At 42.0% G+C, this 25,000-nt stretch overlaps 1 protein-coding gene and 1 long non-coding RNA gene across 2 annotated transcripts in view; one reads left to right on the top strand and one right to left on the bottom strand.

Moving 5' to 3' along the window:
- The window catches only part of PPIH (peptidylprolyl isomerase H), a 53,082-nt gene that overhangs the window by 6,785 nt on the left and 21,297 nt on the right, over window positions 1–25,000 (bottom strand). Inside the window, exons 7-9 of the mRNA XM_077457924.1 lie at window positions 19,660–19,747; window positions 17,389–17,429; window positions 2,773–2,847 (exon numbers count right to left, since the gene is read on the bottom strand). Of these exons, the coding sequence (XP_077314050.1) occupies window positions 2,779–2,847; window positions 17,389–17,429; window positions 19,660–19,747 (198 nt within the window). The 3' untranslated portion in view covers window positions 2,773–2,778. The remainder of the gene's footprint in view (window positions 1–2,772; window positions 2,848–17,388; window positions 17,430–19,659; window positions 19,748–25,000) is intronic.
- The window catches only part of LOC143934364 (uncharacterized), a 19,174-nt gene continuing 4,371 nt past the window's right edge, over window positions 10,198–25,000 (top strand). The window contains exons 1-3 of the long non-coding RNA XR_013263255.1: window positions 10,198–10,400; window positions 19,182–19,227; window positions 19,302–19,858. This is a non-coding gene — a long non-coding RNA (uncharacterized LOC143934364). The remainder of the gene's footprint in view (window positions 10,401–19,181; window positions 19,228–19,301; window positions 19,859–25,000) is intronic.

Raw genomic sequence — 25,000 nt, 5'->3', positions numbered from 1 at the left:
GCAATTTTCAAGTCTTGCACATATTTTCAATTGGATTTAGGTCTGGACTTTGACTGGGTCATTCTAACACAGGAGTATGATTCAATCTAAACCTTTCCATTGTAGCTCTGGCTGTATGTTTAGGGTTGTTGTCCTGCTGGAAGGTGAACCTCTGCCCCAGTCTCAAGTCTTTTGCAGACTAACAGGTTTTCTTCTAAGATTGCCCTGTATTTGGCTCCATCCATCTTTCCATCAACTCTGACCAGCTTCCCTGTCCCTGCTGAAGAAAAGCATCCTCACAACATGATGCTGCCACCACCATGTTTCACGGTGGGGATGATGGTGTGTTCAGGGTGATGTGCAGTGTTCGTTTTCCGCCACACATAGCGTTTTGCTTTTAGGCCAAAAAGTTCAATCTGACCAGAGCACCTTCTTCCACATGTTTGCTGTGTCCCCCACAAGACTTCTTATGGCTTTCTTCTTCCCACCCTTCCATAGAGGCCAGATTTGTGGAGAGCACGACTAATAGTTGTCCTGTGGACAGATTCTCCCACCTGAGCTGTGGATCTCTGCAGCTCCTCCAGAGTTACCATGGGCCTCTTGGCTGCTTCTCTGATTAATACTCTCATTGCTCGACTGTCAGTTTAGGATGGTGGATTGAACAGTGCTCTGTGAGATGTTTAAAGCTTGGGATATTTTTTTTATAACCTAACCCTGCTTTAAACTTCTCCACAACTTAATCCCTGACCTGTCTGGTGTGTTCCTTGGCCTTCATGATGCTGTTAGTTCACTAAGGTTCTGCAACAAACCTCCGAGGGCTTCACAGAACAGCTGCATTTATACTGAGATTAAATTACACACAGGTGGACTTTACTAATTAGGTGACTTCTGAAGGCAATTGGTTCCACTAGATTTTAGTTAGGGATAGCAGAGTAAAGGGGGGGGGGGGGCTGAATACAAATGTTTTGCAACAGCTGGAGGTCCGCTAATTGCATATCCCTGATCTATCACATAAAATCCAAATAAAATGCATTTACACATTTGGTTGTAACATGACAAAATGTGGGAAATTTCAACCGGTATGAATACTTTTTCAATGCACTATACAGTGCCTTGCGAAAGTATTCGGCCCCCTTGAACTTTTCAACCTTTTGCCACATTTCAGACTTCAAACATTAAGATATAAAATTTTTATTTTTTGTGAAGAATCACCAACAAGTAGGACACAATTGTGAAGTGGAACGAAATCTATTGGATTTTTGAAACTTTTTTTAACTAATAAAAAAATGAAAAGTGGGGCGTGGAAAATGATTCGACCCCCTTGCGTTAATACTTTGTAGAGCCACCTTTTGCTGCGATTACAGCTGCAAGTCGCTTGGGGTATGTCTCTATCAGTTTTGCACATCGAGAGACTGAAATTCTTGCCCATTCTTCCTTGCAAAACAGCTCAAGCTCAGTGAGGTTGGATGGAGAGCGTTTGTGAACAGCAGTTTTCAGCTCTTTCCACAGATTCTCGATTGGATTCAGGTCTGGACTTTGAATTGGCCATTCTAACACCTGGATACGTTTATTTGTGAACCATTCCTTTGTAGATTTTGCTGTATGTTTGGGATCATTGTCTTGTTGGAAGATAAATCTCCATCCCAGTTTCAGGTCTTTTGCAGACTCCAACAGGTTTTCATCCAGAATGGTCCTGTATTTGGCTGCATCCATCTTCCCCTCAATTTTAACCATCTTCCCTGTCCCTGCTGAAGAAAAGCAGGCCCAAACCATGATGCTGCCACCACCATGTTTGACAGTGGGGATGGTGTGTTGAGGGTGATGAGCTGTGTTGCTTTTACGCCAAACATATTTTGCATTGTGGGCAAAAAGTTGGATTTTGGTTTCATCTGACCAGAGCACCTTCTTACACATGTTTGGTGTGTCTCCCAGGTGGCTTGTGGCAAACTTTAGACGAGACTTTTTATGGATATCTTTGAGAAATGGCTTTCTTCTTGCCACTCTTCCATAAAGGCCAGATTTGTGCAGTGTACGACTGATTGTTGTCCTATGGACAGACTCTCCCACCTCAGCTGTAGTTCTCTGCAGTTCATCCAGAGTGATCATGGGCCTCTTGGCTGCATCTCTTATCAGTCTTCTCCTTGTCTGAGCTGAAAGTTTAGAGGGAAGGCCAGGTCTTGGTAGATTTGCAGTGGTCTGATACTCCTTCCATTTCAAAATGATCGCTTGCACAGTGCTCCTTGGGATGTTTAAAGCTTGGGAAATCTTTTTGTATCCAAATCCGGCTTTAAACTTCTCCACAACAGTATTACGGACCTGCCTGGTGTGTTCCTTGGTCTTCATGATGCTCTCTGCGCTTTCAACAGAACCCTGAGACTATCACAGAGCAGGTGCATTTATACAGAGACTTGATTACACACAGGTGGATTCTATTTATCACCATCAGTCATTTAGGACAACATTGGATCATTCAGAGATCCTCGCTGAACTTCTGGAGTGAGTTTGCTGCACTGAAAGTAAAAGGGGCCGAATAATTTTGCACGCACCACTTTTCAGTTTATTTGCTAAAAAAGTTTAAATTATCCAATAGATTTCGTTCCACTTCACAATTGTGTCCCACTTGTTGGTGATTCTTCACAAAAAATAAAAATTTTATATCTTTATGTTTGAAGCCTGAAATGTGGCAAAAGGTTGAAAAGTTCAAGGGGGCCGAACACTTTCGCAAGGCACTGTATATTTAACAGACCAAAAAAGAGATGTTCTTTGTTAGGGTGTACATATTCCAGTACTCACCTGTAATTACATCTCTCCACACTGAGCGATAACCACTGGCAGCTTGGGTTTATTGTTGGGGCCGGTCGGTACATTCTAGGAGGAAGAGGAGATGGTTACAAGGTGCACTATAGTCCGATGTATACATACGGCTGACTCATACAACTCTACCAGTCACATTCTTCACATGTACATAAAAGAGAGTTCCTTATCAGTCTTAGTGTTGATAGGTGGTAAGGGAGTGCTGAATCCTCACCACCCATCCATGAATCAAAGTCTACAAACTGACAACACAAATGATAAAACAGGAATTGAACTCACACATTCTTATGCTAATAACAACACACTACCCTTCAAGGTTTTTAAAGGATTTGTCCATCCAAAACTGATATTTCTGTTTGTATCAACGTGAGCAGAGAGAATGGTGCATTTTATATATATATATATATATATATATATATATATATATATATATATACACACATATACATATACATATATACACATGCTGCCACTGCTAATCTCTCTGAGAATGCTTGTTGAGCAGGATTGGGTATGCAAATCACCAGTCCTGACTTCAAGCGTTCTTGGGCAGTGACAGTGGCGGACCTTCTTATTCCCTTAGGAGTCCTTCTTTAACCACTTCCTAACCCCCCAAAACAGATGTACAGGATGGCCATTCAGTCCAGAATCGCATATTATTATATATATATATATATATATATATATATATATATATATATATATATATATATATATACACACACACATACATACACACACACACACATAATTATGCACTTCCGGGTAGATGGGCACGCTGCTTCTGCTGTGATGAGTCACAGCAGAAGTCAATCAGCAGGTGCCAGCCAATGGATGGTTATGACTAAGGCCTTATAGGTTTAAACGCGTCAACTGACTTAATCTGCGTTTGTTCACTGTGGCTATTTAACCACTTCAGCCCTGGAGGAATTTACCCCCATTTACCCCCTTGCTTAACAGAGCACTTTTTGCGATTTGGCACTGCGTCGCTTTAACTGACAATTGCGACGTTGCACTCTAACAAAATTGACGTCCTTTTTTCCCCACAAAATTTGGTGGTATTTTTATCTTTTGCGCTATAAGCAAAAAAAGAGCGACAATTTTGAAAAAACAAAACAAACAAAAACCCACAATATTTTTTACTTTTTTGCTATAATAAATATCCCATTTAAAAAAATATATATATTTTTTATTCCTCAGTTTAGGCCGATACGCATTCTTCTACATATTTTTGGTAAAAAAAAAAAAATCGCAATTAGCGATTATTGATTGGTTTGTGCAAAAGTTATAGCATCTACAAAATAGGGGATAGATTTATGGCATTTTATTTTTTATTTTTACTTATGGCGGCGATCTGCGATTTTTTTCGTGACTGCGACATTATGGCGGACACGGACACTTTTGACACATTTTTGGGACCATTCACATTTACACAGCGATCGGTGCTATAAAATTGCACTGATTACTGTGTAAATGTGACTGGCAGGGAAGGGGTTAACACCAGGGGGCGCTGCAGGGGTTAATATGTTCCCTATGGGAGTGATTCTAACTGTTGGGGGGAGGGGACTCAAGGGGAGGAGACCGATCTGTGTTCCTCTGTACTGGGAACACACCAACGGTCTCCTCTCCACTGACAGGATGTGGATCTGTGTGTTTACATAAACAGATCCACGGTCCTGCTGAGTTACCGGGCAATCGCGGGTGCCCGGCGGCCGCAATGTCCGCACCGGGTCCCGAGCGATGCTGCGGGTGCACGCAAACATGGCGGCAGCGCGCGCGTGCCCCCTAGACGGCCAGGAATCAGAGGACGTCATATGACGCCCACCCAGGATGGAAGATCCCATCTGTGGGCGTCATATGTCTATAGGCCGGGGCTGAAGTGGTTAAAGTGGAGGTTCACGCAAAAATTGAAGCACTTTTTGGAACCCTCCCCACCTCCGGTGTCCCATTTGGCACCTTTCAGGGGGGCGCGGATACCTGCCTAAGACAGGTATTTGCACCCACTTCCAGGCATAGACTCCCATGGGAGTCTACACCTCTTCCCGTCCCACCGCGCTGTCTGCTGGGACACACACGGGTCCCAGAGACAGCAGGGACCATTCGGATTGCACAGCGCAACTCGCACATGCGCATTAGGGAACCGGGAAGTGAAACCCCAAGGCATAATTTTCTGATTCCCTTACCGAAGATGGCGGCGGCAGCATTTGAGGACCGAGGTATTGGTAATTGGGATTGGCGAGAAGTAAAAAAATAGGATCGGTACTCGTAGTAAAAAGAAAAAAAAAAATGGTATCGGTGCATCCCTACACATCACTGAATACTTCTGTTGTCAGTTAGACTATAGGCTCAGTTTATTAAAGTGGTTCTGCACCTAAAAAAAAAAATATTAAAAGCCAGCAGCTACTAATATTGCAGCTGCTGACTTTTAATAAATTGACACTTACCTGTCCCAGGGATCGCTCGTCTCTCTGCTGCCCCCGCCGCCGCCATCCTCTGTCAGGGAATGGGGAAGTGAAGCGTTGCGGCTTCACTGCCCGGTTCCCTACTGCGCTTGCGCGAGTCGCGCATCTCTTCTGGTCCCCGCTGTGTCCTGGGAACTGTGTGTTTCCCAGAACACAACGTGGGGGGGGGGGGGGCATCTGCGTCGGTTTGTCCCGGAAGTGGGTGCAGATACCTGGATTATCCAGGTAACTGCACCCCCCTCCCCCCTGAAAGGTGCCGATTGTGGCACTGGAGGGGGGGAGGGATCAGATGAGCGGAACTTCCCCTTTAGGGTGGAGAACCGCTTTAAGCTATAACAATCCTTATTCGCTAGAGAGAAAGGAGAGAATGCCCCAGGGATTGTATTCTCTCCTTTCTCTCTTGATTTATTTGGGATGTGGTTTGGGTTGTTCTATTGTTGATAGGTTTCCCTTACTTTTCTCATCCTTATTTGCTATAACATTTATTTTTAGCAATGAAAGCCAATAAACACTGAAAAGAACACTCACATGGCCTGATCAAAAAAACAAAACAAAACCAGAATTATAGAAACACATACTTTGCGACTAACGAAATGAGCCACCTGTCAGAGGGGCATGAAGATCAAAGGGCACAACCATTGTGCAGCACCACTAAAGCATACTGAAGTGTCTGCATAACTAAGAAACAAATATGGCCATTTTCTGTTCAGATAAAGACTATGCACAAAAAACAATGTTGTTAATGTTGTTCATCCACGGCAACAGCAGGCGCCGCTGTCAGGTGGGGGGATTCCTCCATCCACCTTGTTTGTGTGTATGGCCAGCTGTATGTCGGAATGGTACACTGCGCTGCGCATGTGAGGCTGTCTGTATACTGTATGTAAGAGAAAAAAAAAAAAACCCACTAACAGTCAGGCGAGAAAACTTTTATGAAAGAAAAGACACAGGGGTTGATTTACTAAAGGCAAATAGACTGTGCACTTTGTGTGCAGCTGCTCCAGAGCTTAGTAAATGAGGTAAAGATTCACTTTGCAAAGAATACCCAATCACATGCAGGGAAAATAAAAAAAAACAGCATTGATGCTTGCACATGATTGGATGGATGATAGAATTTTGCTCATTTACTAAGCTTTGGGGCAACTGCTTTTTCAAAGTGCACAATCTATTTGCCTTTAGTAAATCAACCCCATAGATTTTCTTCTACCATAAACAGGTTTTTTTACATTTCAGATTTTATTTTTCTTTTGGCTGAGCTTTCTACACGTACCTGAAAAAAATGAACGAAAATACTATTGCCCTTTAATGAACTCCTAATTGATACGGGGTGTTTTCTAAGTTTTGCATGCAACTCAGCTTTAATTCATCTATCCATCCCTATCCATTGTCTTTGTCAGTGTCAGATACCCAACAAGCCTATTCCAATATGCCGGTTACTATGATACAAAGACGAAGCGGGGTGCATGCACTTGCCACTTAAGCTAAATCTATCGCTCTTTTACAGCTAAGCTATCATTAGTGAGGGAGATGGATGCTTCCCGGAGAGCAGGTGACCTGTACTTTCACAAAAACATGTTGATAATTTTCAAAGCCCAGTGGGAATGGATTATGTGCAGCACACTGCGCTGTATTTTTGCATTAAAAGAAACCTAAGGGCATCAAAGGTGACTCAAACAAAAAATAATAGGGCATAAGACCTTGCCACCATTAGCACATTCCTCTACTGTCAATTCTGCTAAAAAAAACAAAAAAAACCCTATTCAGCTTCACCATATACACTATAGTCTCAAAAGTATTGGGACACCTGCCTTTACATGCACATGAACTAACTTTAATGGCATGCAGTGGCAGCCCATCCATTAGGGGTGACTCCCCCTCTCTCCGTGCCACCCCCTACATGCAATGGATAGATTCATGCAAAGCATGAATCTATCCACAGCTGCTGCGGTCATCCCCTATCTATGCTTCCGGCCCCTTTCAGGACACTGGGTGCATGAATTACAGTGGCAGGGGATCTAATAGACTTCAAAATAGGGTGGGCTTGGGTCGCAGAGAATGCGCTCCGATCCCACCCAGGTGTGTTACAATGGCGAACGACAATTCGCTGTTGAAACACTGATCCTCAATCCAGCCAGTTCAGAATCGGGTGTGAGAACCGTTTTCCAATTGGCCGAAAAAGGAAGACTCCCAATTGGCCGCCGAGGAGGGAGGAAACGGAAGCCACCGCCGTGATGACCCGTGGAGAGTAGGAGAACGGGAGGCTGCTGCCGTGGAGCGGGTAAAGCCGACAGGGAAGGGGAAAGTCTTACCGACTGATCGCTTGGGGGTGTTCAGAGCTAGTTGGCATACTGTTTGCCGCCCCCCCCCCCCACCCAAAAAAAAAAAAAAAAAAATTCTACCGGCTGCTACAGATGGCATCCCAGTCTTAGGCCCCATACACACAAATTTGATTTTCTGCAGATTTTTGTCTTCAGATCTACCAAGACCATATAGTGCAAGGGCCTGCCTGATTGCATACAAATTGAAACTCTTAAGGTTTGACCTCATATTATATGGTTTTGGTGTATTGGGTCTTAGTCTGTAGGGTTCAATATTGAGTTGGCCCACCCTTTGCAGCCTTAAACAGCTTCAACTCTTCCGGGAAGGCTGTCCAAGGTTTAGGAGTGTGTCTATATGGGAATATTGGACCATTCTTCCATTTATGAGGTCAGGCACTGATGTGGATGAGAAGCTCTCAGTCTTCACTCTAATTCACCCCAAAGGTGTTCTATCGGGTTGAGGTCATGACTCTGTGCAGGCCAGTCAAGTTCCTCCACCCCAAACTTGCTTATCCATGTCTTTATGGATCTTGCTTTGTGCACTGGTCCAAATCATTTGGTGGAGGGGGGATTATGGTTTGGGGTTGCTTTTCAAGGGTTGGGCTTGGCCCCTTAGTTCCAGTGCAGGGAACTCTTAGGGCAGGTGTAGGCAACCTTGACCTTCCAGCAGGGGTGAAACTACAAATCCCACAATGCCTCTAGGAGTAAGGCCTGTGTCAGGGTCTTGCAATGTATCATGGGACTTGTAGTTTCACTACAGCTGGAAGGCCGAGGTTGCCTACCCCTGTCTTAAGGCGTCAGCATACCAAGACATTTTGGAAAATTGCATGCAATTGCGACACCAGTGCACAAAACAAGGTCCATAAAGACATAGATGAGCGAATTTGGGGTGGAGAAACTTGACCTCAACCCGATAAAACAACTTTGGGATGAACTAGAGCGGTGACTGCGAGCCAGGCCTTCTCGTCCACATCAGTGCCTGACCTCACAAATGCGCTTCTGGAAGAATGGTCACACATTCCCATAGACCAGTGATGGCGAACCTTGGCACCTCAAATGTTTTGGAACTACATTTCCCATGATGCTCATCCACTCTGCAGTGTAGTTGAGCATCATGGGAAATGTAGTTCCAAAACATCTGGGGTGCCAAGGTTCGCCATCACTGCCCTAGACACACTCCTAAACCTTGTGGACAGCCTTCCCAGAAGAGTTGAAGCTGTTATAGCTGCAAAGGGTGGGCCAACTCAATATTGAACCCGTCGGACTAAGACTGGGATGCCATTAAAGTGTCCCTATACTTTTGACAATATAGCGTAGACTGCAATTTGCAAGAATTTTTGCAAACTTCATGGCAGATTACTGCTGGCTTCAGGTCTATAAATACAACAACAACTGAAATACTACAAAATGAAAGAGCCCTCAAGGTGATGCCCAACACAAAATTATAATGTTTAAAAAAGTTCAAAAGAAAACAAACTTAGATGAAGTAAAGAGATTGGGCAAACAAGTAAGGTGGAAGATACTACAACAGCTTGATAGATAACAGCAAGTGATAAGTGGGTTGTTTTATAATGATCAGAGGATGATCATCAGTATTGTGATCAAACAATGCCTTCCCCCAGTATGTGTCTTGTTGTGTAGCAACCCCGGCAAGTGTCTGACCAAAGATGAAAAGGACACCCCAGGAAACTGAAGAATGGTGCTACTAATGGGCAGAGGTTTCCCTCTCCTGGCTTTTGGGAAAAACAGTGAGCAAATTATACAAGCAAGGGGAAGAGACTTCTGTGATGTTTTGTCCACAGAATACTATGGTTGCACAAAAGAAAAAAAAAACATTTAAAATTACTGAAAAAAAAAAAAAAAAGCCCCAATCGAATTTTGTACCCTAGGTTCTATTATGTTAATAAAAACTATTGAGAAAAAAGAAAAGAAAAAACATTATGGCAATATAAAAAATTTATGTATGTATATATATATATATATATACACACACACACACATATAAATAACAGGCTGCAGATTAAAAGAAAAATATAATGATAATAAAAAAAAAAGAAAAACTATTGAGCCCTAATCTAATGTTGTACCCTATGTTCTTTTATTTTTATAAAAACTATTGGGAAAAAAAGAAAAAACATAATGGCAATATAAAAATAAAATTCTAATAGGCTGCAGATTAAACGAGTATTTTAATAATAACATTTTTTTTTTTTTAAACTATTGAGAGAAAAAAAAAAGCCCCAATCTAATTTTGTACCCTAGGTTCTTTCAGTTTAATAAAAACTATTGAGAAAAAAAGAAAAAACATCATGGAAATATATATAAATATATAACAGGCTGTAGATTAAAAGAGAAATGTAATAATAAAAAAAAAAATATCTTCACTGTTTTTGAAAAATTTAAATTTTTTCATAAGAAATTCTAGGCAACAAGTGAAAACACTTAGTGAGCTATTACAAACTGTGTTAAAGTCTGTAAGTGCAAACCTACTGACCTTAATCTGTGTTGTGTGTAATTCCTTGCACAATAGACATGCACAGCTCCGTACAGCGTCAGTCGGGGAGTATTTCCAGGAGCTTGTGCTATGCAATTCCCCTCCCCCTCCCCCTCCTTTCCTCTCTCTGTGCTTCCTGTATCAACAACCAGATTCTATCCTCCCTTGGAAGCTTCTGCTTTTTTTTTGATCCTTTGAACAGTGTTGGCATCCCACTTATAATCAATGGGATGCCTTAATATTAATGCAAGGCAAGAGATTACAAAAAAGTAAGGCCTCATTCACACCGGCGTACTTACGGGTTTGCCCATGAGTGGACCATGGTTGCTTGGACAGGTATGTACAAGTGTTCCATGTATCCCCCTGCAGGGAGTCCCATTGCTGACGATTGGGACACAATAGATGCATGGACACAGCCACTGCTCCCAATTTGTCAGCTGTGTGGGTACAGTGTACTACGCTATAGTATGCCTGTGTGAATAGGCCCTAAATTATTGTTACCATACAGGATTTATATAGTGCCAACAATTTACACAGCGCTTTACAATATAAAGGGGGGGCAGTAGAATTACAATACAGTTCAATACAGAAGGAATATGAGAGCCCTGCTCATGGAACTTACAATCTAAAAGGGAGGGAGGGAGGGGGAGGTGGTACATAAGGAAAAAGCAGCAGGGGGGGTAATAAGGGAGCTAGAGAGCAGGAGATCCTGGGAGGAGTGGAGGGGACGATTTGGGCGATATCTGCAGATGAGGTTGGTCGTGTAGCTGGGGGCGATGATGTGGATGGCCTTGTATGTTATGGTTAGTATTTTACATTTTAGAAGGCGAGGTAGGGGAAGCCAGTGAAGAGATTGGCAGAGAGTGGCAGTCATGGATCGGTTATTGAGATGTTTTATATAGACAAAAACTGTAAAAAAAAAAAAAAAGCAGCCAGCAAAGTTTATAACAACATTGCTTAGCACTGAGAGATGAAAAGAAACATTGTATCATTTGGTTCTTTTAGAGATCAAACGGATGAACTTTGGTCTGCAAATGAGGTCAGTTTAACCACTTCCAGACTAAGCTTTTTTCTGACAGGTGATGCTTACAAGTTAAAATCAGATGCTTAATAACTTAGAACCTCTAAACATACATATATACACACACATTTTTATATATATATATATATATATATATATATATATATATATATATATAAAAGCAAAGACCCTAGAGAATAAAATGGTGGTCATTGCAATATTTTATGTCACACTGTATTTGCGCAGCAGTCTTTAAAACACAATTTTTTGGAAAAAATACACTTCTATGAACTAAAATAAAAAACAAAACAGTAAAGTTAGCCCAATTTTTATGTAAAATGTGAAAGATTATGTTACGCTGAGAATCGTTATCCAGAATCGTGTAGCTCTACTGTGTGGTAATATTATTAGTGCTTCACTGTAGCGAAGATAAAGGAGAACGAGGCATATACCCGTGGTCTAGAAAATGAGAGGCCCTTATTCAGATTTTTAAAAAAAAATTGTGGGTAAAGACCAGGTGGGAATTACGGATTAAATATTAGTGCCACTGGAAAGTGAAGCAAAACCAGCATACGGGAGGAGTCCCATAAGTGTAAAGAGTAGGATAGAGTAGGGTAGAGAATTGCTTTCTGGTGTTTCAGGGAGAACCCACATGAAAAGGTCTATAGGTAAAAGGGCACGACCCTGCGCCTCCAAGGCTATCCAATCTGGTTTTGTAAAATGCAGAATACAGTCAATTTATTTGAGCAGCCCTATACTAGTCCCTAAGATCCAGGACCCCCAACCCGCCTGATTCTTGAGACGTGTATAACATGTGCCATGTCACTCTGTGACCCCAAATAAATCATAATATTCTGTTCTGAAACCTGTGGTCAGCAATAGGTACAGCCACTAGCAAGGTATGGAAATAATAAAGGTAGCAACATCATCTTGGCAGCTGCAATCCTACCCATCCAGGAAACAGAGGAAGACCCACCTCCACATCCGTGAACAGATGTGCAAAAAGATAAAAAATGATTTAACTTCTAGAGGGTTGCTATGGCAGTGGTCAACTTGATGCCTAAATATGGTAAGGAACCCGTCTGCCATATATTGCTATATATATATATTTAAACTCTGCAGGAAGCGGATTGGATTCTATGCAGTGCTGCACCAGATTTTGCACGCTCCAGTTTTAGTAAATCTTCCCCTATGTGTCAAGTAACTGGTTTAAAAACATCTGGAAAAATAAATTAGTATTACAAAAAATAAATAAAAATAAATGCATGCTTTGGGAGAAGCCTGAAGTTAAGCTTCAAGAGTTCAGCTGGCATTCCACTCAGTGTACTTCTAACATGAGCTTTATAACGTGCCTTGAAAAGGTATTCATAACCCTTGAAATTTTCCACATTTTGTCATGTTACAACCAAAAACAAATATTTTATTGGGATTTTATGTGATAGACCAACACAAAGTGGCACATAAATTGTGAAGTGGAAGGAAAATGATAAATGGTCTTTACATTTTTTTACAAATAAATATGTGAAAATTTTGGCATGCATTTGTATTCAGCCCCTTTACTCTGGTACCTCCTAACTAAAATCTAGTGTAACCAATTGTCTTCAGAAGTCACCTAATTAGTAAATAGAGTCTACCTGTGTGTAATTGTATCTCAGTACAAATACAGCTATTCTGTGAAGCCCTCAGAGGTTTGTTAGAGAACCTTAGAACAAACAGTATCATGAAGGCCAAGGAACACACCAGACAGGTCAGGGATAAAGTTGTAGAGAAGTTCAAACCAAGGTTAGGTTATAAAAAAAATATGCCAAGCTTTGAACATCTCAGAGAACACTGTTCAATTCATCATCTGAAAATGGAAAGAGTATGGCACAACTGCAAACCTACCAAGACATGGCCGTCCACCTAAACTGACAGGCAGAGCAAGGTCAGCATTAATTAGAAAAGCAGCCAAGAGGCCCATGGTAACCCTGGAGGAGCTGCAGAGATCCACAGCTCAGGTGGGAGAATCTGTCCACAGGACAAATATTAGTCGTACACTCCACACATCTTTATGGAAGAATGGCAAGAAGAAAGCCATTGTTGAAAAAAAGCCATAAGAAATCCCACTTGCAGTTTGCGAGAAGCCATGTGGGGGACACAGAAAACATGTGGAAGAAGGTGCTCTGGTCAGATGAGACCAAAATTGAACTTTCTGGCCTAAAAGCAAAACGCTATGTGTGACGGAAAACTAACACTGCACATCACCCTGAAACATGGTGGTGGCAGCATCATATTGTGGGGATGCTTTTCTTCTGCAAGGACAGGGAATCTGATCAGAGTTGATGGGAAGATGGATGGCGCCAAATACAGGGCAATGTTAGAAGAAAACCTGTTAAGCCCCATACACACTGTCAGTTTTTCTGCTGAGTTTTTCCTTTGGATTTACCAAAACCATATATGAGGTCATACCTTAGGAGTTTCAATTTGTATGCAATCAGACAGGCCCTTGTACGACATGGTTTTGGTAAACCTGAAGGAAGAACTCAGCAGGAAGACTGATAGTGTGTATGGGGCTTTAGAGTCTGAAGACTTGAGACTGGGGCGGAGGTTCACCTTCCAGCAGGACAATGACCCTAAACATATAGCCAGAGCTACAATGGAATGGTTTAGATCAAAACATGTGTTAGAATGGCCCAGTCAAAGTCCAGACCTATGGCTGGATTCACACCTATGCATTTTAGTGTTTTTTGCATTTTGCAGATAAGCACTACAGGACGTGTTCCATAGGAAACCAAGTTAAATGGATTGTAGTGCAAATCTGCAAAATGCACAGGTGTGAATCCAGCCTAAATCCAATTGGGAATCTGTGGCAAAACTTGAAAATTGCTGTTCACAGGACACTCTCCATCCAATCTGACAGAGCTTGAGCTATTTTGCAAAGAAGAATGGGCAAAAATGTCACTCTCTAGATGGGCAAAGCTGGTAGAGACATCCCCAAAAACACTTGCAGCTGTAATTGCAGTGAAAGGAGGTTCTACAAAGTATTGACTCAGGGGGGCGCCATACAACCGCACATCACACTTTCCACATATTTAGTTGTAAAAAAATTTGAAAAACATTTATCATTTTCCTTCCACTTCACAATTATGTGCCACTTTGTGTTGGTCTATCACATAAAATCCCAATAAAATACTTTTACGTTTTTGGTTGTAACATGACAAAATGTGGAAAATTTCAAGGGGTGTGAATACTTTTTCAAGGCCCTGTATAACCCCCTGCATCAATCTCTGCTAGGAAGGACAGCAGCCTCGTGTTACATGTCTGTACAGAACAGCCTTGGTATGTTCCAGTGTGCGTGGACAGGGCTGCACTGGGATAAAACAAAACAAAAAACAAACACATAGTCCATGAACCAGTGAACACACTAGCCATCATTTTCTCATGCCCAGACATAGGCCTTTCTGAAGCCAAGGATACCAGTAACTATAGAGATTTAGGTAAAAGTGCGGCCAGCTGCATAACATGAATGCCAGAATGGAAATGAGATCACTTTGGCAGTGGGCTGGATAGGTTTCAATAAAAAATGCTGACATTTGACTGGGGGTGTCCGTTTATGTAAAGCTATTCACAGGAAAAGAAATGGCACATATTCAAATCAAACAAAAATTGAAATTTGCTTTTCAAGCAAAACAAACAAATTCCCTCCTTCGGTACATGTATCAGCTCAGCCAGAAATACTCGAGCGAGATCACTTTATGTTGCCTCGTATATTTATGACAGTCATTACACTTTTACTCTGCCCAGCAAGTGAAACTGCTAAAGATCAGCAGAAAGGGCTTGGAATGTGATAACTAATAACTTTATTATCGTTGGTCATAAACAATTTCATTTTATGAACAAGGTGAGCATTTCAGAAGTTTATTAAAGCGGAGCTCCACCCTAAAGTGGAGCTTCTGCTAATTGGAACCCCCCCCCCCTCCGGCGCCACAATTGGCACCTTTCAGGAGGGAGGGGGGTGCAGGTACCTGTACAGTACAGGTATCTGCACCCACTTCCGGCATAAATATCCGCAGAATCTACGCCCCTTTCCGCAGGTCCCCCGCTGTCTGCTGGGAAACACACGGATCCCAGAGACAGCGGAGACCATCCTTATTGCGCAGGGCTCCACTTCCTGATTCCCATAGCCAAGATGGCGGCGGCAGCACCCGAGAGACGATCGAGAGATTGGCTTCGGGTGCCGACATCGCGGGCGCGCTGGGCGGGTAAGTGTCCTTATTTTAAAAGTCAGCAGCTGCAGTATTTGTAGCTGCTGGCTTTTAAAAAAAACAAAACGGCGGAACTCCCGCTTTAACGGTATATTTAAAGGGAAACTATTAATTCTGCTGTAAATGTAATTTTTTTTTGTTTTTGTTTTAATGTTTGCAAATTTATAACATTTTGTATTCAATAATTGCATAAAATCAAACAAACATTTAAAGGGTTAGTCCACCCTTTCAAAAACAAAAATGAAAAGTTGAACACCATACACCCTGCCCACCTCCTGGGTCCCTGCTGTACTTACCACCATGGATGATGAGCTCCCCATGCAGTCGGGGCCTGAAAATTTGAAATCCACACTCTTCTCCTCCTCCTCTTTTCTGCAGCACTTCCAGGATGGATCAAAGCGATTCTCTGTGCTGGTGATGACCAATCAAAATATCTGTGATCCGTCCTGGACGTGCTCCAGAAATAAGAGGAGTGGGGATTTTACACCCCTGTCACTGACTGCTCATCACCCACAGACAGTATAGCAGACAGCTGTATATTCACCCGCTGCTGTCAATTATAGTCATAGCCAGCGAGGAAGAAGTGTAGGGGGAGGGGGTTAAAGCCAAGCCAACAGACACACAGAGCGTGGCTTGGGAGTTAGCCAGCAAGATTGCCCTTATTGCAAGTGGCTTGTTACGGTGGGCACTCAGCATGGGGGAGAAGCCAGGAATGCCAACAGGGGACCCGAGAAAAGGAGGATCGGGGGGCTGCTCTGTGCAAAAATCATTCCACATAGCGGGTAAGTTATAACACGTTCCTGTCTTCCTGCCCAGGACAATTTTTAGCTTTCAGCGCTGTCGCACTTTGAATAACAATTGCGCGGTCATGCAACACTGTACCCAAATTAATTTCTTTCTCTGGGGTTTTTATTTTTTGCTAAACAAACCAAAAAAAAAAAAAAAATTGAAATTTTAAAAAAATATTTTTTTCTTAGTTTCTGTTATACATTTTTTTCACTGACGGGCACGGATGAGGCTTCCCTGATGGACACTGATAGATGGCACTGGATAGGCAGCATTGATGAGGAACTACTGACAGGCATTACTGAGTGGTATCTGAAGGGCACTGACAGGCATTACTGATGTGGCACTGATTGGCATTTTCATGGGCACTGACAGGCACTCTTTATGGCACAGCCTGGCAGCTGATGGGCAGTGATTGGCAGCTGATGGGCTCCTCTGATGGGGCTGCACTGATAATCAATGTGCTTATTATCAGCACGGACCCCACATTTGACAGTGAGAGACACCGATCGGTTCTCCCTGTCAGCACGAACCGAGGAAGGCCGTTTACTGGCACTTCTTGGTTAATGCGATGATCAGCTGTGATTGGTCACAGCTGAACGTCGTAAGAAGCCTGTGTCAGACTGACAACACAGCACCAACAATCACTGTGATGAGTGCCGCCGTGGGTGCGCGCCGGCATGTTATCCCGCTGGACATCACATGACGCCTAGTCATATATATATATATATACACACACACATATATACATATACACACACACACACACACAATCACTTTAAAAGGTATCGCTCCCTGCGAGTCACTCAGCTGTATAAATAGCAGATCAAGGTATAACTAATCACAGCACAGTAATAAATTAATAAGGGGGGGGGAATTATAAAGCAGAGCGGACATTGCATTCACAGCCCTGAAGTCAGTGGAGAACATCTGTAAAATAAATTGCTGTGCTTTATAAATGTGCAGTATTTTTTAAGTAGCTGTATGTCCTAGTAAAGGCTCATTCACACCATGTCCGTCAAGCTTCTAGTTAAATGCAGGCTCAAAGCAAGGGCACTTAGAAAACAACTTAAGGTGACAGGTATGCTTTTAAAAAAGCATATTTGCAAATATTTTCTGAAGTCCTAAATTCGAGCTGCTCCAGGCAGCACCTCTTCTATGAACCCACCTAGTGGGAGAGACAGAGAGCGAGAGATTTTACAGCACAGAGTCATGTGACAAGAGGCTGCAGATCACTTTCGATTACAGTAAAAAGATCAGTGCAATGTTTTACCTCAATTTTCCTCATTACAAGAAGTCCGTCAATAACTTTACCTGGAAACACAAAAATAAGGAAGATAAAATCTTAAAACGTATATTATCTTATACAGGGTATAACATTTGTGCACATGACACAAAGCACTATCGTATCACTGGAAACTGATCAAAGTAACTGCAGGAATGTTTTATTTTACTCTGATACTAGTGACTTGTTGACCAGCATTGATGCTGGCCATCCAAAATCATATCCGATCACTTGGCACAATCTTGTCTACACCAGTATTTGGCCAAATAAGTACATGGCTACTGAATCAGAATCCCCCTGTGCTTAGAAAGGTCCAAGGGAAACAAGTGTTTTCTTAGTAATTGTAATAAGTTTATGCAGATATAGAAGTTTATTTGTATAAATGTAAAAAAGAAAAACATTGAACACAACGATTCCATGCTTCAGTGTGTGCAGTGACTGCTGGGCTTTCATATAAGAAAGTCCAGCACTAGCTATACACTTGTTAACTGCTTCTGAAATTTAAAGATGGAGAGCAGCCTTTCTAAACCTTTTTACTCCATAGGAACCCCCAAAATAATTTTCAGGTCTTGGGGAACCCTTATAAAGACCAATTTGTCATGGGTCAATGGAAAAATGGCCATTATATTGGTGATCAGTAGGAAGAATGCAACCATTAAGCCCTGTACAAACGGCCAGAATGTCAGCAGACAGTTGCCAGTACAAACAATACTGGCCGACATTCTGTCCGTGTGTATGTCGGTCTGTCCAACAGTAGCCAGCCATTCCGCTGGCTTCTGCTGGACATGCATGCTGTAAAACCAGCAGCCGACCGACTCCCAATCAGCTCTCACAACCAATGGCAGAGAGCCCTGATCGACGTGCTCTGGCAGGGGGGGGGGGGGGGGGGGTGTCCCGTCAGAACACAACAGCTAAGGGGAGACTAACCTCACATGGTTAGTATAGTGTCTCTGACCGGAGCCGTCAGTTTTTTCTCATGCAACCCATGGGGTTCCAGGGGGGAAGGAGGAAGTTTCGAAGCTTGCCATAATCGCAGTGCGGCAATCCTACCCGGAAGTGGTAGCAGGTATCTAGTTTTGACAGGAATCTGCCCCCCCCCCCCAAAAGTGCCAAATGTGGCAGAGGAGGGTTGAACAAGCGAAGCTTCCCCTTTTGGCTGCTAAAATAACATTGACATTTGCATTACTATCTGCTCTGTCTCCTGTGTGCCCCTGCGTGTGTGATTTATATAAAAAAAAAAAAAAGCAGATTATATTTGATTTCAGAGCGATGCTGGGCGATCACATGACCAGCTGGCTCTCTTCTCCTCTTGTCCAAGCTGACGTCAGCAGAGCTTTCTCAGGCCTGCCCTCATCAACTGTCAGACAGGGAGAAGAGAGAGGCGGCCGGTCACGTGACCAGCGATCTGAAATCAGGTATAATCGTAATTTTTATATAATTGGCTTTGAACGTAGCATTTTTTTCGCCTGATTTTCTGATCGTGTGTATGGGCTTTAATGCAGAGCTCCACCCAAAAGGGGAAGCTCCACTTGTTAGCACCCTCCACTGCCACATTTGTCCCTTTTTGGGGGGGGAGCAGATACCTGTCAAAACCAGGTACACGCTACCACTTCAGGGTAGGATTGTCGCACTGCGAGCAACGAAACTTCCAGCCCCTCCTCCTTCCCCCTGCTTCCTTCTGGGAAACACACAGTCCCAGAAGACAGCGGGACCATTTAGACAGCCCAGTATGACTCGTGTATGCGTAGTAATTAACAGGCTTCATTTCCTGTTCCCTTTAGTGAAGATGCCTCCGTCTGCACCTGGTGCCGCGAGATTCCAGGAGAGGTAAGTGTCCTTATATTAAAAGTCAGCAGCTACAGTATTTGTAGCTGCTGAATTAATTTTTTTTTTTTTTACAGGCTGGAACTCCACCTTAGGACAGGAAGTGTGTTACTGGCAGGATCACCAGTTGAACATAAAAGAAAAGATTCTTAAAAGAGGAAACTAATGCAACCAAGGATTGGTTTACCTATAATAGAATATATTTTTGTTTTTTGGGTTGAATATCAATTTAGGCCTCTATAATTCATTGCAGGCACTCCTAACAGCCAGTGCTTACTCCTATAGAGCAGGATATTGCTTTCTACACTCAGCCAATCGCTGTGACTACAACAGCTGTATTGTAGTATGTGCACCACAAGAAGATGCTTTGTTCCAAGTCCCTGGAGATTGTAATGTGTTTGTGTGGCCTGAGCTATTGTGTAACCCAACACTCACCAAAAACCACATGTTTTCCATCCAGCCAATCACACTTGGAGCAAGTGATAAAAAATTGGCAGCCATTTGTTCCGGGGCCGCTGTTGGCCTGCAGAGGAGAATAGAGGACATGATTTCATATACAGTCAAAGCAGACGCATTATAAACAGTACTGCAGGAGAAGTTTGGATGGTTATTAAGAACTCCAGTTCAGTTACAGGTAAAGAAGAGTGTATTTTCTGTGAGTACATATCTTGATTGCTTATTGCATTATTAACCTAAATGGGCAACTGTACATTCAGAACAATTGTGTACATTTGTTATATAAAAGAAAACATATGTAGTACAATTCTGCAATACATGCACATTTCCCCATGTTTTATACCTTTAGAGTGGCATTAAACCCAAAAACAAAAATGTACTGTGTATTTATTGCAGCATATCAAACATTAGATGTGGTGACTGCATTTGTTTTCTTTGCTTTGGCTTTTTCCCTTATATTGATCTGGTGATGAGGCCAGTGACACCTCCTGTAGTAGTGAAATTCGACTCTGGAGGAATGAAAACAGGAGGCACAGTAGACAGCACCATTGCCAGTCGGGGGGGGGGGTCATTGTTAAAGTTGGGTGCCCCTAAAAAAAAAAAAAATTAAAAGTCAGCAACTACAAATACTGCAGCTGCTGACTTTTAATAATCGGGCACTTACCTGTCCCAGGGTCCAGCGATGCGGGGGAACGAAGCCCCCCTCGTTCCCCACTGCGCACGCGGCGCCGGCATTCTTACTGTGGGCACCCGGCTGTGGCTTCACAGCCGGGCACCCACTGCGCATGCGTGAGCGGCGCCATGATATGCCGCACGGTCATCTGGGACACGTGACAGGTCCCAGATGACTGTGCCGCGCAGAAGGGAAGTGATGTCACCAGTCTGGGCAATGAAGGAGGCAGACTACGAGGCAACAGGCATTTAGAGGCGAGTAAAAAAATAAAAAAATAAAAATTCCAATAATTTTTTTTTTTTAATGAATTTTAACCACTTTCAGACCGGACCATTTTGCTGGCTTAAGACCAGACCACTTTTTGCGTTTCGGCACTGCGTCGCTTTAACTGAAAAATGCACGGTCGTGCGACGTGGCTCCAAAACAAAATTGATGTCCTTTTTTCCCCACAAATAGAGCTTTCTTTTGGTGGTATTTGATCACCCCTGCGGTTTTTATTTTTTGCTCTATAAACAAAAATAGAGCGACAATTTTGAAAAAAAAAAAGCATTATTTTTTACTTTTTGTTACAATAAATATCCCCCAAAAATATATTTAAAAAAAACACATTTTTTTCCCTCAGTTTAGGCCAATACGTATTCTTCTACATATTTTTGGTAAAAAAATAAAATAAAATCGCAGTAAGCGATAATTGATTGGTTTGCGCAAAAGTTATAGCGTTTACAAAATAGGGGATAGTTTTATGGCATTTTTATTAATAATTTACGACATTATGGCGGACACATCGGACATTTTTGACACATTTTTGGGACCACTGTCATTTATACAGCAATCAATGCTATACAAATGCATTGATTCCTGTGTAAATTACACTGGCAGTGAAGGGGTTAACCAGGGGATGGCAGTGTAGGGGTTAAGTGTTCCTAGGGGCGTGTTACTAACTGTGGGGGCTGGGCTTTGTGTTAGTGAATCACATGGAGCAGAGATCAGCGTCACTTGTCGCTAGGCAGAACGGGGAGATGCTGTTTACAATGGCATCTTTCCGTTCAGCCGCCCCGAGAGACGATCGCGTTTATCCCCACGGCGATCGAGTCTGCGGGACTCGCGACCGGACTCACAGGGGTCCCGACCAGCACGCGAGCGTGCCGTCGGCGGCGCGCACGCGATGGCAGGGCGGCATAATAAAATGGATGTACTTGTGCGCCAATATGCCTGCCCGTGCCATTCTGCCGACGTACATCGGCGTGCGGCGGTCGGAAAGTGGTTAAGCAATCTTCTTTTTTTTTTGGTGGCAACACCACTTTAAATGTATTAGTAGATTCAAATAGCTTGCTATGGGGGCATCCGAGCCACATGTGTCCTGCCCCCTCTCTCCTCACTGGCTCACTGACTTTGATTGACAGCAGTGGGAGCCAATGGCGCTTCACTGCTATCTCAGCCAATCAGGAGGAGAGTCCCACACAGCCCAATCTCTCGTGCAACATTGCTGGATCGAGATGGGCTCAGGTAAGTATTATGGGGCTGCTGCACACAAAAGGCTTTTTATCTGCATAGAATACATTAAAATAAAAAACCTTCTGCCTTTACAACCACTTTAAAGACCCTGCAAGTACAGAAAAATGTAGAAAAAAAATGATTGTTGCTCTTAAAATTTCTTCATTTTATTGAATAGCCACAGTGAACAAATGCAGATTAAGTCAGTTTGATGCGTTTCAGCCTATAAGATCTTAGTCATAACCTGTTGATCAGTGAGAGATGAACTCCACTCCTAAGCCCTGTTGTAACCTGACATCACACAATATTTGTGTGGACTATGTGGTATTAAGCCCTACCCATTATCTATAAAGTGTTGTTAAGGTCCAGGTTTTTTACCTGCATACATTCTATGCATGAAGATAAAACACTTTCTCTGTGCAGCAGCCACCCCCCCCCCCCCCCAGCTCCTCTAATACTTACCCGAGCCCCCATCGTGATCCAGCAATTTCAAGGAGAGCCTTGGCTCTCCGGTGACACTACCTCTTCATTGGCTGAGGCAATATACACATCTTTTAGATTGTAAGCTCTAATGAGCAGGACCCTCTGATCCCCCTTGTATTGTAATTGTACTGTCTTTGTAAAGTGCTGAGCAAAAAGTTGGCGCTATGTAAATCCTGTCTAATAATAATTCCCCCATTCCCTTTAGAGTAGCCCTCCTGGACAAATACCTACTCTCCTTTCAGCAATCTTTGCTGTGCAGCCCTGCCTGATGCTGCATAGGCTTTGGAGCGAAAAAGTCCAGATAGGTTCCTCTTCTTACTGAGAATGTGTGCCACGTGTTCTATTCATTTCTATGGGCAAGTGATTGACACGACGGCCTCTAGCTGGTCAATGGTGTACAACTCACGCACAGGGAGGTGGAGGAAAAAAAAATTTCTCCAATGGAGACAAATCCCAGGTGGATCCGTTGAGGAGCTTACTACGCTTTTATGCAGAGATTTGCACAGACATGACTTAAGGCTGGCCATACATGGTCAAATTTTGAAAGAATTTTCTTTTGTAAATCAGAAAATTCATGCATTTTCTAAACCAATGATGCCACCATTGATTTCAAAATTCAACCAACCAAGCCTTCAATTTCACCTCATGTTGCTACAGAAAATAATTTTTGTGGCTGGGAATCTTCTTTTCTTTCCGGAAATTTTCTTTTCTTGCACATTTACATTTCTTTTCTGATTACATTTCTCGCACGATTCTCCCATCATTGATTAGAAAATCGTACATTTTTCAAAACCTTTCCAACATGTCCCATTACTGAAATTCGATGGCTGCACAAAAATTGGCTGTTGCTGCAGCCCACTAATGGGGTGAAATACGAACAAAAATTCTTAGGCCACGTACACACGCGGGGACTGTTCGCCCAACTTTGTCCGTCAAACAGTTCGGCAAACAGTCCGCTCAAAATTAGCATGGACGGACATGGCCACACACGACGGACGAACAGTTTGCTGAAACCGTGCGCGATGACGTGAACGGCACGTACGACGGGGACGAAAAATACGACGTCCTATACACTGCATTATAACTTTCGGCGTGAAAATCCTTTCTGAGCATGCGCGCAACTTTGTTTGACGAACAAGCCTACGGACAGTTTTCGGAATTTCCGAAAAACCTTGTTCAGCGGACTGTTCGCTGAAACTGTCCGCTGAAAGCCCACACACGAGCGGACTGTCCGCTGAAACTTGGTTTCAGCGGACAGTTTCAGCGGACAGTCCCCGCGTGTGTACGCGGCCTTAGATAAAAATTTTGCAAGAAAATTCTTTCGAAATTCGACCTTACATACTAGAAGAAAAAAAAAAAACGATGCCCTGCCTAAGGGGCAGGAGGTTATACCTGGGGGGTGTTCCTGTCTTTTCTGCCAGTGTCCAATCACCTGAAGGTGGCAGCATAACCCTATCATAATGGAGATAAAGATACCCTGTGCCCTGGGGTGTGCAATAAAGAAAACAGCTCCAATGTATTTAAACAATGTTTTTAAGATTTCATCTGGTTTCTAGCTTTAAAGCTCAAATTATGTTTTGTCTTTTCTTTGCAGTGCCCAGTTTTTTGAGCTTTTCTTATTGTTGACACGTGCGGGGTCCTTTCAGTGATTCAGTCAGTTGATAACTTAGCAAACAATTTTACGCTCCAATGCCTCCAATTCATGCTAGAAATTTTCATCACTATGAATCTGTACGTGCCCTGGAAGGCGCAACAGATCTAAAGAGCATAGCTACTCAGGTTGAGAAAAAAAACGAAAAAAAACACATGTCAACGAGGTTATTCATGCATATGATCCAGAGAAAGGCAAAAAAAAAAACCCCATATAAAGCATGGTCTAATTTGTTCTAACGGGTAAAAATTATTTTCATATTCTCAAAGACAATCAGAATCAACATTTTACAATTGTGTTTTCTATCATTATTAACCCTTTTAAAAAGTGAGGTTACTGATGCCTATACCAAATTTAGTAGTGTCAGTATGTGTCAACTTGACAATACCTCTATGGCTAATTTGCATTGCTAACCTTAGTTACGTGCTTTGAAGGACATATAAAGCTTTTTTTGGTACACTGTTATAATAAAAACCCTGCTCTGTTTTTGCTATTATAGGTTGATAAATGCACAAAAATCTTTTAAATATTTTTTTTCAATTTGTACTTATATTATTATCAAACTGTAATTGCATTTGACTATTACAATATGAAACCCATAAACACTATCACCTTCAAGTTGCAATGGCATCCTAAAAAACAGCTAAATTACCAGTTTAAACACATATAAAGAAATACATTACTATATATATATATATATATATATATATATATATATATATATATATATATAATATATATATATATATATATATATATATATATATATATATATATATATATATATATATATATATATTATATATATATATATATATATATATATATATATATATATATATATATATATATATATATATATATATATATATATATATATATATATATATATATATATATATATATATATATATATATATATATATATATATATATATATATATATATATATTATATATATATATATATATATATATATATATATATTTTATAATATATATATATATATATATATATAT

Source organism: Lithobates pipiens, unplaced genomic scaffold, assembly GCF_037356315.1.
Source record: "Lithobates pipiens isolate NorthernLeopardFrog02 unplaced genomic scaffold, aLitPip1_a1.2 Scaffold_27, whole genome shotgun sequence".
NCBI classification, from domain to species: domain Eukaryota; kingdom Metazoa; phylum Chordata; class Amphibia; order Anura; family Ranidae; genus Lithobates; species Lithobates pipiens.
Note: the sequence above shows the minus strand (reverse complement) of the source record. Positions and strands in the feature narration are given on the sequence as shown.